The sequence below is a fragment of the Calypte anna genome, chromosome 10 (assembly GCF_003957555.1).
Source record: "Calypte anna isolate BGI_N300 chromosome 10, bCalAnn1_v1.p, whole genome shotgun sequence".
Lineage (NCBI taxonomy): Eukaryota > Metazoa > Chordata > Aves > Apodiformes > Trochilidae > Calypte > Calypte anna.
Window position 1 is genome coordinate 5411046 of NC_044256.1, and position 14254 is coordinate 5425299.

The 14254-nt window shown below is 37.5% G+C and overlaps 1 protein-coding gene across 1 annotated transcript in view; it reads right to left on the minus strand.

Moving 5' to 3' along the window:
• Window positions 1–14254, minus strand: part of THSD4 (thrombospondin type 1 domain containing 4) — a 244548-nt gene that overhangs the window by 129947 nt on the left and 100347 nt on the right. The window contains exon 7 of the mRNA XM_030456848.1: window positions 5521–5657. Coding sequence (XP_030312708.1) covers window positions 5521–5657 — 137 coding nt within the window. The remainder of the gene's footprint in view (window positions 1–5520; window positions 5658–14254) is intronic.

Consider the following 14254-nt stretch of genomic DNA (forward strand, 5'->3'; position numbering starts at 1 on the left):
ATTTTTGTTCTTTAAAAGCATGTTAGGTACAGAGCATGACTCTGCTGGAAGGATTACTAAACTGCTGTTTGTACCGAGAACTCAAAACAATCAAGTTTATCTCTCTCACTTCCTACCCAGCAAATGTCACCAGTTGTAGGCCTCAGAAATACACTTAAAATTGTTACGAGCAGCTTCAAGCAGAAATAGAAACTTTAAACAAGAAAGTCAAAACTAAAAGGAGTGTAATTAAAAACATACACTACACTAAAATGCTAAAAAAAAAGGTCTAAAGGATAGGAACAGGAAAAAAATGACTGGCAGTGAATTAGAGGTTGGTTCCAGCTGCTAGAATCATCAGCTACCTTGGAGTCAAAGACTGAAAAAAAGAGTAGACATCCAATGCTAACTCAGTGGAAGTCAGTAGCACCCAATTGCTGTTTATTCCAGCTCAGGGAATACTGACAGATCAGTTTCCTTCTGGATTTTTTTTTTTTTAATTACTATTTTGACACTTATTCAGAGAGAAGAGTATCTCAAAGGTATTAAGATCCTCTAATGGTGTCACTTACTCATTAGAAATAATAGCATTTGCTTTCAGAACAACTTGGGTAGTGATACAATTTGGCTCAAAGATGGTATGAATTTTCTAACATGGTTATCCATCCTATGACACATACTGCAGACTAAGGATTACATTCTACCTTTTTAGAAAGACACCTGAATCTGCAAAATAATTGTTAAAAAGAATTGCAGAATTGAGAATAAATTAAAGCTAAACACAACTCCTTCACTTCCCTGTGTCTCAAGCTGCTTCAGATAGACAGGCTATATACATTATTGACTTCATTTGACAGGAAAACACACAGAGTGGAGTACTGAGATAAGCAGAATTTGGGTTAACCATTCTGTGTGCACTTGAGCATCTATTTTTGCTCCACACTGAAGTAAAGCAAATATTTCCCAAGTGATACAGTTTGCAGAGTTTTGTAAAGCAGCTGAAACACATTTTAAAATAAGGGCATTCTGTAAAACTAGTTTATATTTCCTTAGGTTTTTTTCTTCACAAATTCTACAGTATTAATTTAATTTTATATTTACATAATTGTGCAACATTGTAGCAGTAAGATATAATAGAGCTGGAAGTTCTAGCATTTTATTTTTTAAATCCTCAGATCTGCACAAGGAAGCTGTTTCTTCTTTGCCATTTAAAAAAATCATCTAGTTAATTTGATCTAAAAGACAGAATAAATTTTCCACAATTATAAGCATCAGTTAACCTCAATTACACATTCCATTGATATCCTATCAAGTTTGATAAATAAAACTTTGCAAAGCATTTAGATTTTTTAGTTCTGATTGCAACAGTTTTCAAGCTTGAGATTATACTCAGGTATTCGATACTGGAAATTTTTATCACATAAGAAAAAAGTCTGTTTCATCAGGCATTTTCTAGCACAAGTATTTTATTTTACTTTTTCTCAGCAGCTCTGGTGAAAACATTTTAAGATACAGTGATAACATTTTTTTCCAGTACTTAGAGCTGTACGCCAGATTTTAATGTTACGGTGTATCTTCTCAAAAGTTCCCTGTGAGACTAGCTTAACAAAACAGTGAAATCTCACTCTGAGGTTGCAAGTGCTGAAGAAAAAGGAAAAAAAAAAAGGCTGCATATGCAATTATGACATGCAGATATTGCATAAATCACTCTCATTAAGTATATTAAAAATTCTCATGCCTGCCTGCTTAAGGTTATGTCAGTGTTTTTTATTCCATACCTACACCGTGATAACTGAATCAGATTGTCCCAAATTTTTCACCCTTGCAAGAATAACCATAGGACTACTCTGTATTCTGACATGAGCTATGACAGAAATCTGACACAGTTCTCATCACTCTGATCCTACAGTCATTAAGAGTCCCCTAAGTTAAAGCAATAATATCACCTGTAATTCTGCTACCTGGACATCAGTGCATGTCAACAGAGTTCTAAATGGGAGCTCTTTGCCTAAGAAGGTTTTGCTGATGGGGATTTCACATGCTTGGCTATGCTTCTTAGAGGTGACTAAAGTTACTTCCCTATAAAGCTTGCAAGGATTCCAACATCTCGTGCAAATTTTTAAATTTTTTTTTTTTTTAAAGGCAAGTAAAATCTCTACTGCCACTCATATTGCTACTGAAGTCACACACTTAAAACTTCACAGATATTTTCAGTTAATTTCGGAAGTTAACTGCAAGACAAAAATAAACTACAATGCAAGAGGAAACATAATATAAAAATCAGGAGAGACAGAATAGTTGTTTCAGGTACCTTTTAATATCTACAGTTCACCCCCAAATAAAGGTTTGTGTGAAATACAAAACAATACTTTTGTAAAGTGCGCCACTGTGTGGTAGCTAACAACTCTGCAAAACCAATTCTCTTCACAACTCACGTGTAACCTTTGTTCTGCTACAAAAATACGAGTCAGTGCTCACACCTGCCTCAGTATTTGGAAAGACTTCCAGAAGTGTCCCAGATGCGTGCAAATAAAACATGCAACATACTTCCCTGTGGCTCTAGTTAGTAAACTATGGTCAAGACCAAAGCTACTAAGAACATTCTTTCCTCATATTTTGCTTTATTTATCGAGAGGTAAATAACTAGGATCATCGCATTGGCTCAAGAAGAAACGAAAGGATCCATTGATTTAAAACAAACAGAAAAAATATCTTAAAACAAAAACAAACACACTTCTGGCTAAATATCAAGCTGAAGTAGCCCCATTCACAGGCACTCTTTACCTTAAAAGCACTGTAAAAATTTGTAGCAATTTTTATTGTTTTTATTATAGCATCAGTTTCCATCTTTTATTTCCAAGAATACAGTAAACTGAAAATGCTAAACAGAAACAATGGTCCGGGGAACAAAACATTTTTTTCAACAAGGGTATCATTGTTCTTGTAATGCAGAAAAAAGTCCAACAGAGGGTGATAGAGACTATGAATTTGTTAGCTGACTAAATTATCTGACTTAAAAAAAATAAAGTGGAGTCAGGGAACAGCTACCTACTAAGATGATCTCAATAAGCTTCACTACTTGAGAAACATTTTCAGGTAACTGTAAATGCCGAGAACTTTTCAGAAAAATATTCTTTTAAGCGTCTCACAGTAACAAAACATTATTTGATTCTCTATTATATTTCTCAGCTACCTCCACATTGACTGTACAGTGTAAAACAGAGCTGGTAAGTCAAAGTATTTTATTTGTTTTTAAGAATTCAGCTGCCTTGGCAAGTGGGCTGCAAAGTCTCAGAGTCCAAACAGACAAGCAATTAACATTAATTTGTATCAGATTTATTAATCCATATACCACAAGTAATATGAGATTGTAAACAAAGAACAGATAAAAAAGGAACAAGGTGAATAATTTTAATACAGATTAATGCATCTTGAAACACTGAGTACTTCTAAGAAGAATGAGCATACCTCAGCTGATGTAACATTACCGATTTCCCTCAAATGCAAATGTGATATTTCCAGCTTAGAGGAAAAGTTTCACCAGTTTCTACTTTGCTGTAGTTAAAACCATTACAAAGTGCACAGAATAAGAAGTGCCTTTACCTGCTCTATTTTGGCTTTCATATGGTAATTTATTCCTTACAAGGCACTGAGCACCAGTACAGAACTGGCTCAGTTTAACTGTTTAAGAATGATAGACAACATCACTACACTGAGCATTAAGTATCAATGAGGAACAGTAAATAGATACCTAGATTTTGACTTTAAGGTCTATTTTTAACACCATAGGAAAAAAGAAGGGGGGGGAGGGAATGAAACCAAAATCCCACTGCAGCCTAAGAATCTGAGAATCCCTAAAAGGGCTATGGGAAGATCTCTCTGCTTTCTACATTTAATGGAAAGGTAAAAGAGCAGATGGTGTCAGATTCTCAGAGACGCTGCTAATTTGAGAGAGCACTGGCTGCAATAGAGGGAATTTCAATCAAAAACAAGGAACAAGATTCCACCATGCTGCTCAAGTACTGGAACAAGTTCAAAACTCTCCCTAAAAATGGCCATGACAGCTATCTGATGCAGTGGGTCCTATGCTTTGAACTGCATGACCTTTCCAGGTACCTTACAACTGAATTATTCTACAATTCTGTGAATCCCAAGTTACGCATTCACAGTCACCTGCTGTTTGCTTACACGCAGCTTTGGGAAGTGCTACTCTAGGCAGGTGATGGGTGATTTTCAGACTTCAGAACACTGTCCTGCCAGGCTGCTCAACACTGACTTTCCTTTCCATCCCAGGTCTCCAATACAAATGTATCAGTATACATTTTTGTTACTGTACAGTACTGGGAAAATAAAACAGCTGTGATACAAAATCTGGTTTTTAGTTTTCTGAGTCATAGATCAGAACTGTAATTAAAACAAATTTCTGGCCCTTTCTGAATTGGTTTGAGATCAAGAAAAGCTTTAAGGAATAATCAACAGATCTATCATCTTCAAAGGAAATTCAAAGCTATGGCTTTGCTTGCACTAAGAAATACAGAACAGAAACATACACAGCATTGTCCAGATGTGCACAACTTTGAGGAATCTGGACATGCAGAGGGAAAGGTTTTATTCATAAATAATTTCCTCTGGCAAACCAACTATTTAAACTGAACTTGACCTTTCACTGAGTTTATGAGCCACATCTGACCCACTTTGGCTTCTTGTGCTGACAAACATGGGAAGAAACATCAGCCAACTATCAGATGCCCCTTTCTTTCTTTCACTAACCTTACCTGAGAGATTACAAACAAGTTGGGATTTTTTCTTTTTTTTTTTTTTTTTTTTCCTAAACACTGTAACATTATGTTTAAATTTGCTACCACCTTGTGGAAAACAATGTATTTATAGGGAACAATATATATTTAGGGAACCTACACAGCAGACAGGACAGAGTCAATACATTACCTCTTTCTGAACCCTTGAAAAATAACCTTTCACTCAAGTATTTCTACGATAACATCACTGCTGAGTAAACAGACAGGCACTAAGACCTAATTCTTAAAAACAGCAAACATCAACCAATCAGAGAAGTTACACTAACACCAGCTAAAAAGCAATCAAACATATAACTGAATAAACCATTATGCTGCATGCGGAAATTATATCTCCACTCTAAAGTTTAATCAAAGAAACACACTATGTTTCTCTGTTATTTAAGCTTTCAATCCTTCTGTTTTGCTTCTTTCACAGAATCTCTTCTGTAGAAAGCTAAATTTGTGGAAAAGCCTTACTGGAAGTAAGTCTTAATTGTGGCCAGAACACCTTCTGAATCCAGCCTTTCAGATTCTACATTTGTTCTCAGTAGACAGGAACCTTAGATAAGAAATAAAACCTGTGATAATAGAAGTCAACATTTTTTCACATCTACTTTACATAAAATAAAATAAAAAGTGAGAAATTCAAGACACCATTTTGCAGGTCAGTCGTACCAACCTCTTACAGAAATTAAATATAACACAGACAGCCCACAGGCAGATGTACTACAGACAGCAGCCTTACCTTGCACTGCCCTGCCACGCAGATGGAGGTTCCATTTTGGTCACAGGGTGTCCCATCTATCACCTTTTCAGCTTGTCTCACATAGAACCGGTAGCCTATGGCACGGCAATTCAGCTCACACTTCTGACTGCCCTTCACTGTAGAAAGAGACAGAAATCCCCATTATAAGGACCACAGCAGTAGTTTTAAAAAGGAAAAGCACTTTAAACTAAAACTGAGGACTGAGATGAAGAAACAAATAGGCAAACTGAATGTGATGTGAATGACTACATCAAATGAATAGTGATTAGGAAACCAAATCCAAGGTAAGCATTCTAACATACCTTAGGAAAATTTAAAACAATATCTGTTTTTAATGAGAGACAGTTTCCTAAGTGACCAAGAGGATTTTTTAAATTAAAAAATTGCAAAATTTAGTTTTCTCGAAGCAAAATAACATGACATTTCATAACTCCTAAGTGTCAGCAACATGACACTGCAATCAGAAAGATGTGCATCAGATTAGGCACACATGAAGTCACCAGTCAGTTCAGAACAAATAAGCACACCAATATTTAGCATTAAGAAACACATAAAACAAGCTAGATGAAAATTTTAAATAGTCCATTTTTCCCCTCGTTTTTACAATTTGCATTTCTGTGACTATTCCTTAGTTCAAGAAAAAATTAATAAAATAAAAACTCTTTGATTTTTAAACATATAAAAACAACATCATTATTCAAAACCTTGGGATCTCTCCTAACATGCAAGAACCAGAAGGAAATCAGTACACTGAACTCTGGGTGAGAGGAACACAGAGGACAAGAAACAGTTATGTTATCTGGTGAAAATCTGTTACTTGAACAGATACAGCCTAACACTCCCCATATTTTATGCTATCAAGTTTAATACGTTTGTGTAGTGTTTCTGTTTCAAATCCTCCGTCATGTTGAAGTTGCACACAGTTCATTACCCCTATTTGCCAACTAAAATAACAATACCTTCAGCTTCTTTCCAACCCAAAGTAGCATTGCTACGCAGTTGCAGAGAGATACAAACAGAATTCCTTTTCCTTTTTATAATACTTTCCTGGCTGCCATAATAAAAAAAATTCCCCTAACTTCACGAAGCTTCAGCTCATCCCATATAACATAACTGAAACCCAGATAAATCTGCCAAAGGAGATACTACACATCTTAGTTAGCTGTTAAGACATGGTATTACTAGGATTTTCTATTTAAGTCTGTTTCTGAATCTTCAGCTATCACATAAATCCAAAATGAACACATGCAATTATTTCAAATATACATTTAGCATCTGTTTTCTGTAAATGTAACAAGCTTTTAGCTCAATTCAAGTTACCTTTACCTCCTGTGCAGAGACAGGATTGATGCAGACCAATTGTGAAATTTGGATCTTAGATTTACACACACACAGGCATTTAATTACCAGATGTAAAGATCGCCTATTGCATCTGACAACCTTATTTTATCAAATACTCAAAAATCTCCAGTAATTTTATGTGAGGTCAAAGATCTGTTTACCTGGTTCCCTTTTGACAGAAGCTATGCATGCCATGCTCAACTGGGTAATTTTTCCACAGACTCTTTAAGATAGCTTCACTCATTCTAAAGACTTCACTTAGAAGTGAAGAAAAAGGTAAGGTATTTTCTGCAGTTAAATCTCCAAGTATAAATGGTAGTTTTGATGATAAACTGAGAATTATTCTCATCAGCTTAGCCACTTCACACCTGTTTTCAGAATTCTCAAATATGTATAGCCCAGCTTCACTGACGAATTATAACTGAAATTAATTTCTCCTTTTCTGTACCTGAAAGTGTCCTATTTATATAACCTGCAACACTAGCTATCAAACAGCACCTCTGCAGTGTATATTTTCTTATCTTCCCATTCCCCAAAATTAATTCAAACTAGCCAGTTAGGTTTTCTGAAATGTCCTTATCATCTATATTTATTCCCTTTACTTCAAAATATACTGAAGCCTCACATTCCTGTGCTCTTCCTCCTCTTAATCTCTCTCATTTGTTGGTGATCCTTTACAAAGCTGAAATTCTCAGCTTGTCTTCTAAAGCCCACAAGAGTTTTGTATTACTCAGAAAGATAAAGAAATTACCTGCTGAAGCATGGTTTTTTTACCTGGACCTCTCTCTTCTTTTATTTATTATTTGATAGGGAAGCCCACTGCATTGCTAACGCAGCACTTTAGCAATCCCAAGCAGACTAAATTTACTTGCTCTCTAAAATATGACTCATATTTCAAAACTTTTGCCTTTCATTCTTTCTTAATAGGACTGTTCCTGGTCATACAAAAAGAAGAATTAAAGCAGCCAATGGCTTTGACCAGTATCAAATAAAATCAAATAAATGAATCAAGACTTAACAATCAACATACTCCAGAATAAAAGTTGTACAATCACCTCACCCTATAATGCTTTGGTCTTCAGTACTCAGATTCTTTTGATCAGCAACTGTAGGGCACTGCCTTGGTTATTCACTCATGTATTACTACTACCTAAAGACAGTGCTCCCGGCTATTAGAGATGTGAAAAACCCATCTGTCTAAGAGGAGTAAAATCTGCAAACTGAATCGCCCCTATTGAATGAGAAGCATTTCCCATTGGGATTTTAAGTAAGCATTGTGTATTTACTATGCATAAATTACAGCAGAACAAACATATTTTAGAATTCCCTTGTAAAATAAGATACCACACTAGTAAAATGTACTCTGTTGCCTATTAACTTCACATGTATCTTGACACCCTCCCTTTACCCACTATTTTGCCACAACTTGAGCTTTTATAGTTCAAGCTATAGGTCAGACTACACTATAGGCTTGGCAACTGGACATAAAATGCCAATTAAACAATGAGCTGTGAAGTGATTGATTCCACACAGGCAACATATTTTAGTACTATGTCATCTGATCCCAAACTTTCCAAAAGGATTTATCTGACCTCCAGGAATAGGGGAAGGCTTCTAGTTGAAGACCTTCCAAGCTAGCTGGTGGCAAGACACATTTCCACTCAAAAATGGGCTTTTTTTAAAGTGTGACACAGTGAATACAGTCTGTTCACTATGGAGGTACTGTTTCACACCACCTAGTCTATTTGCTATTCATTCTCATGCCTACCTTAGCACAACTCAGTCTTTTGTGGAAATTCTCATCTTACCCCACCTTATTAAATAGTGAATTTGGGCAAAATCCAATGCTACTGCACATGTTCTACCAGAGCCATTCATTAGTGATTTAACTGAAAAAGATGCCCCTAGTAAATAATCCTGGTTATATGTAAAGCTTGATTTTCATTTTACATAGACTGAGAAAGTATTTAAATCACAAAAAATCACTATGTTTCTTATAATAACCTTGGTAAATAAGCCTTAAGTATATCAGTGATATCCTGGGCTTGTCTAAACTTGGGACTTCTTCTCAAGTCCTCTGTGTAAACTTATCCTCCACCTTTCTTAAGAAGGAACAAGACCCAGGTAGGCAAGAATGGGCCTACAGCACAGTTCTACCACCTCCCACTTGACCAGTAAGGGTACTGAGACCTCAGGTTTAACTATAAACTGCACCTGTTCTGCATCACAGAGCAGATAGTGCAGTGAAAACTTGCTACCATAAATCAATCCTTTTGAACATCCTACCACAACAAAAAACCCCTGCAGATTGGCATAATTTAGACACCCTTCCAGACAGACAAAACCTGGTCTACCTCTACCAGCAGTAATACCATTAGGTACAAAAGCCAACTTTACTAGTTATGATGGATTAAAATCAACACACAGAACCTATTTTGCACTGAATGTGTACTGACAAATACATGGAAAAAGAGGAAACATCATCTTCTGAAGTGCTATTTGTAAGGTCCACACAGTAAGCCACAGTCAAAATCAATATAACAGTGAAGCAGGGATAACCCATACATTAGTCTATAGTTACCTTTATTCTCATGTCATTAACTGGTCAAACTGATACAACAATTAAATATCAATTAATTTCATTCCCCAGCCCATTTAAATGCAGGTTTCAGTGCACTGGTTTCAGATTAAAAGTTCAACTGTTCAACCCACCAACAAATTAGATTTTCTAAGGGAAAAAGAGGGATTTAGATGTTACTACGTTGCAAGCAATGGCTGAAGGTCAAGCTAGGCCTTCAGCAGCTCTTCAAGATAAGGCCTCTTCACTGACCTGGCTAAGATGCCGGACAGAACAGCAGCACTTAGCTGGGAAGCACAAGGAAGCACAAGAGAAACTGGTATCCTCGAGGGTTCACAGGCTGACACTCAAAAGCACAATGCCAAATCCCCTTTAATCCCTCTATTAGGAAAACACGGGCTCGTACAAGCCCACAACACGCCCCCGGCGCAAGGCGCCACCGCCCTGAGGGAGGGCAGGCCCGGCGCGGCTTGAGGGCACCTCGGGGGCACCCAAAGCGATCACCTGAGCACAAGTCAAAACACAGCAGTTCCTGATGGAGAAAACTCCTGGATGAGACATTAAAACATACTGGACCGAAATCCCTCGTTTTTCTCTCGGGCCTGCCTCAGGGCCCAGCCACACTCCCGAGCTCACCGCCGGCCGGGCCGCTTCCCGCCCTCTGGAAGCGCTGAGGGAGCGGCGCGTGCTGGAGTCTGTCCCCTCAGCCGCTGCCGGGCACGGGGCTGGATCGGGCCCTCGGGGCCAGAACGCGGCACAACTTTACTGTCGTCCGGCAGCGATCTTGTATCTCATTGATTTCTTTAAATTAAAGTGTAAGCAGTCAGTGTCCTTGAAAAATACCCAGCCCATATCTAAAACCTGCGCATGTTTAAAAAGGCCGAAAGTCGGCATTTTGGAAACATTTCTGCTTGCAGAAGCTTTTGAATACATCTGTTTGCATTTCATTTTGAAATATTTCCAAATGCTAAAACTTTACTGAAAGGAAGTTTTCCATCCCAGCTAAGCACATTGTTCCTTATGCCATCCTCAAGGGCACGCAGTGGGAGCCCTCAAAGAGCACAGCACTGCAAAGTTCCCCCAGAGATCTCTGCGTGCTCGTCAAGGCTGACACAACCCTTAAGAGGAGGAAAAGGCCAAGGCAGCTGGGGTCACCGTGCACCTCTGTGCAGGTTCCATCTTCCACGGGACTGAAATCTCCCAGGCCTGCAGAGCCCCAGTCTCCTGCTCTCCACTCTGGCCTTGCTCCTTTCTTCTGAGTTTTTGCCTTCCCTCTGGAGGAGTTCCCCTCCCTTAAGAGAGCAACTCCACATCAGAGCATCTGCAGAGGGTGCTTTTGGACTTCATGACAGCTATTCCCTTCCTTCAGCTTTCTTTTCCACTCCATTCTTCCACCCTCACTGACCTCTACCCAACAAAATTGGGCAGAGGGGAAAAAAGACAGTGGGTAAGCAGGGCTTATGGTGGTAGATGCTACTCAGCAGTGAGCTTGAAGAGATAGAGAGAGCAACAGGCAGCTTGCCAGTGCAAGGAATTTCAATCTAATGATATTCTTAGGAAAAAATGTTACAAGAAAGAGCATTCCAACTGCAATACATTTGCTAAATAATGTATTCAGCTGTTCAAAGAGAAATTTAAAATAGCCACTGAACCAAAAAATCCCAGGAAATAATGCAAAAATCAAATAAAAATGGTGCTGATCAGTAATGACATGCATAACAGCACACTGGCTACCTTCACAAAATGAAGTTCCTCCTTTATGTATCAGCTCCTAATCAAGCTCCTTGAGCATGCATTGTGTCTTACTACACACACATTAAATCTCCCACCACAGACAATTCTAGCTGTAAGTGCAACCAGAATAAATGATACTCAAAGAAACTTCATATTCCTCATGCCTTGAGGCAGGGACTGGAATGTTTAAACTGCCCTTGATGATTCCTCACTCCAAACCTTAATTTAATGTGAAATGCAGACTCCCCGTTGTTATCTATGTAGCAGTTCTAGCTCTCTGCAGAACATTGCAGAATGCTTTTACCATTTGTCAGTTTTTGTAAGTTTGCCTAAACATCTAAAAATAGTTAATAACAAGCTCTGCCATTTGAGAAATATGCCTTGGGGGTGCCCACAGAGAAGTGGCATGCACACTCTTGGCAAGCAAATATCACATTCATGCTAATACTACATTACGGGATTAAACGAATTTAAATTAGGCTTTATTCTGTGTGCACACTGCCTTGTAAAGTCAACTGCAGTGCTTTTCTGTAAGGAGCCAAGATACACTCATCCACAATGTGTCAGAACCGATTGTTCCAGGAACAAGTTGTCTCTGCATAGCTCAGTTATTTTCAGGGCCTAGTTTGCCATGGGCTGTAATTCAGTATTTACTTATGATAAAAGCAATGAATATGCTTTACAGGAAGTGTAATGGGGCATAGCAGACACTGGAAAAACTTTTAAGAGATGTGCTCATGTCTATCTCTGTAGCATCTACTTCAGTTAAAGCTTATCAGTGCTGTGGGATTTCAGCAAAATACTTGCAGGTTACTGACATTCTTGCTTATCCTACAGAAGCCCCCATGGCAGAGAAGGAAAAAACAGTACAGCAAGGAGTCTGGCAAGTGTCAGGCATCTGTATTCACTACACTGGTTAGTAAAGCTCTGTAAGTCTACATTTTGCTGTAATTTAAATTAAGCAGTGGTCTCTTCCATTCAAGAGCTGTAATTTAGTAAGTACTCTCTTCACTAGGACATAAGCTATAGTTTTGTGAAACTGAAGTTTCGGTCTGAAGATTTTATATGCACGTAGGAAGTGCTTCATGACACATGTGCATCCAGGAAAACAAAGAGAGGTCCAATACACTACTAAGAGTAGTCCTTTTGTACACTGCTGTGGCTGCAAGCCAACAGCTACATTGCAAACTTCAGGGACACCAAGCAAGACACAGACCTAAATGTTACAATTCCATACTAAATGCATCCACCTGTGGAGCTCAGCAGGAATGACAAGTGTTGGTGCAGTTCTAGATGTAGGCAACTTTGTTTATGCAGCTTCCTATACAAACAAGAAAATGTGTAGGAAGTAAAAAACCCACCACATTCCTTACAAAGCTTACAAAAAAGCAGAACTATTTTAAGATTTCACTGTTCAGGATAATAGACTACATTGGCTTAGTTACCAGTATTAGAACATTAGTTCAAGTTTTCCAGTTTAACAATGGAGGTTATCAGGTCCATAACAGAAAACTGATCCTGGGTCAAGTTGGTGTCCCACTGATGGGCAGAAGTTTTTGAAGTGGCCAGAAAACAATTATTTTTTTAGCAGTTACCTGTTGCCAGATTTCTAAACAACAATATGCAAACATTTCCCAGGAAATCATTATCCTGCAACTACATTTGGTCCTTCCAACAGAAATACTGATGTGGTGTAATCTGTTTTATTTGAGTCCCTTTTGATACTTTTTCCTTTTTAGGCTTTGGAACATCTCTTGACAATAACCAGAGAGTTGTGTTTATTTTTTTTACTGTGTCCCTTTCAGTTTTGTTAACTTCTTATAAACTTTTATTACTCTGGCTTGGATTTTATTTAAAAAAATAATTTTCCACTCTTCATTCCAGTATTGGAGGAACATTTCCTTTTTGTTCTTTTTTTACTTCCACATTTAATTTTTCCATATACTAAGGATGTTTGTCTCAACAACTTGATACATATTTAAATTATTTTCTGTGCCAGGGTTCAGATAATAAGTTAAAAAACCCCACTAATTCAAGCTTGTATAATGAAACTGTAAGTACATTTAAACAATATGAAGCCAAAAAGGAAGATACCAGTTCAAAGAAACTCATTTTTACCTGGATATACCACCGTTTGCTCTACTCCCAGAACCAGTAAGTCCTGTGTTAAATAGTCATGGGGAATTACTAATGAGTAGATTCTGTGAAGATTTTTCTTCAGTAAACAGAAATATTTTTGAAAGGCTTCAAGTTCCTTCATCTTGTACTCATATTTATCATTTATGGCAATAACAAACTTGTAAATGCTGTAATTTACTCCAATTTTCCTGGTTTCTCCATTCTCCCCAAACTCCTTTGTCATTCAAAAAGTATTAATAATACCTTGCGTTATTTACTGTCATGCAGTAAAAATAGCTGAGAAGTTGATGGTAATGCCCCATAAAATTAAAGGAAACCAACTGGAAACAAGCAATGCATAAAATCATACAAATTCAAGTCTCTCTTAACCAGTTTTTTTTAAATAAAATTTTCTAATCTGTCCACAGTGAGCTCAGTCATGTCTGCCATTTTGAGTTACTTCCACAAGACTGAGAAAATCAAAGAGCTGCCTTAACAACCTTGAAAGTTTTCTTTTATTTTTTTAACAGTATGTAGAAATAGTGTTAACTCACACACTGGGGGATTTTGCACAGTAACAGTAACATAATCACTCCATGATAGAAACATCAGGCATTCTTTGCTGTTTTTTTTTTTAACAATAGTTTTCTTCACTTGCTGTTCAAAACTGAAGCTTTTAATTTAAAGTTTAAATAAATACATACACATTTGTCTAGAAAAACTTTTAAGATGTGTTTGCTTGCAGCAATTTAAATCTAAACTGTAGAGGTCAATGGGATGTTGGCCTCAGCTCAGCAAAGCCTTTAATCAGGTGGTTTGTGTGAGTACCTGACTAGCAAGTACTGTTGGCTTCAATAGAATTTCCACAAGTTATATGTTTAACAGTGGCTCAAAGCCAGTAGCCCTTTAGAAGACATGACCAGGTAATGCAGTTTCTTCAAC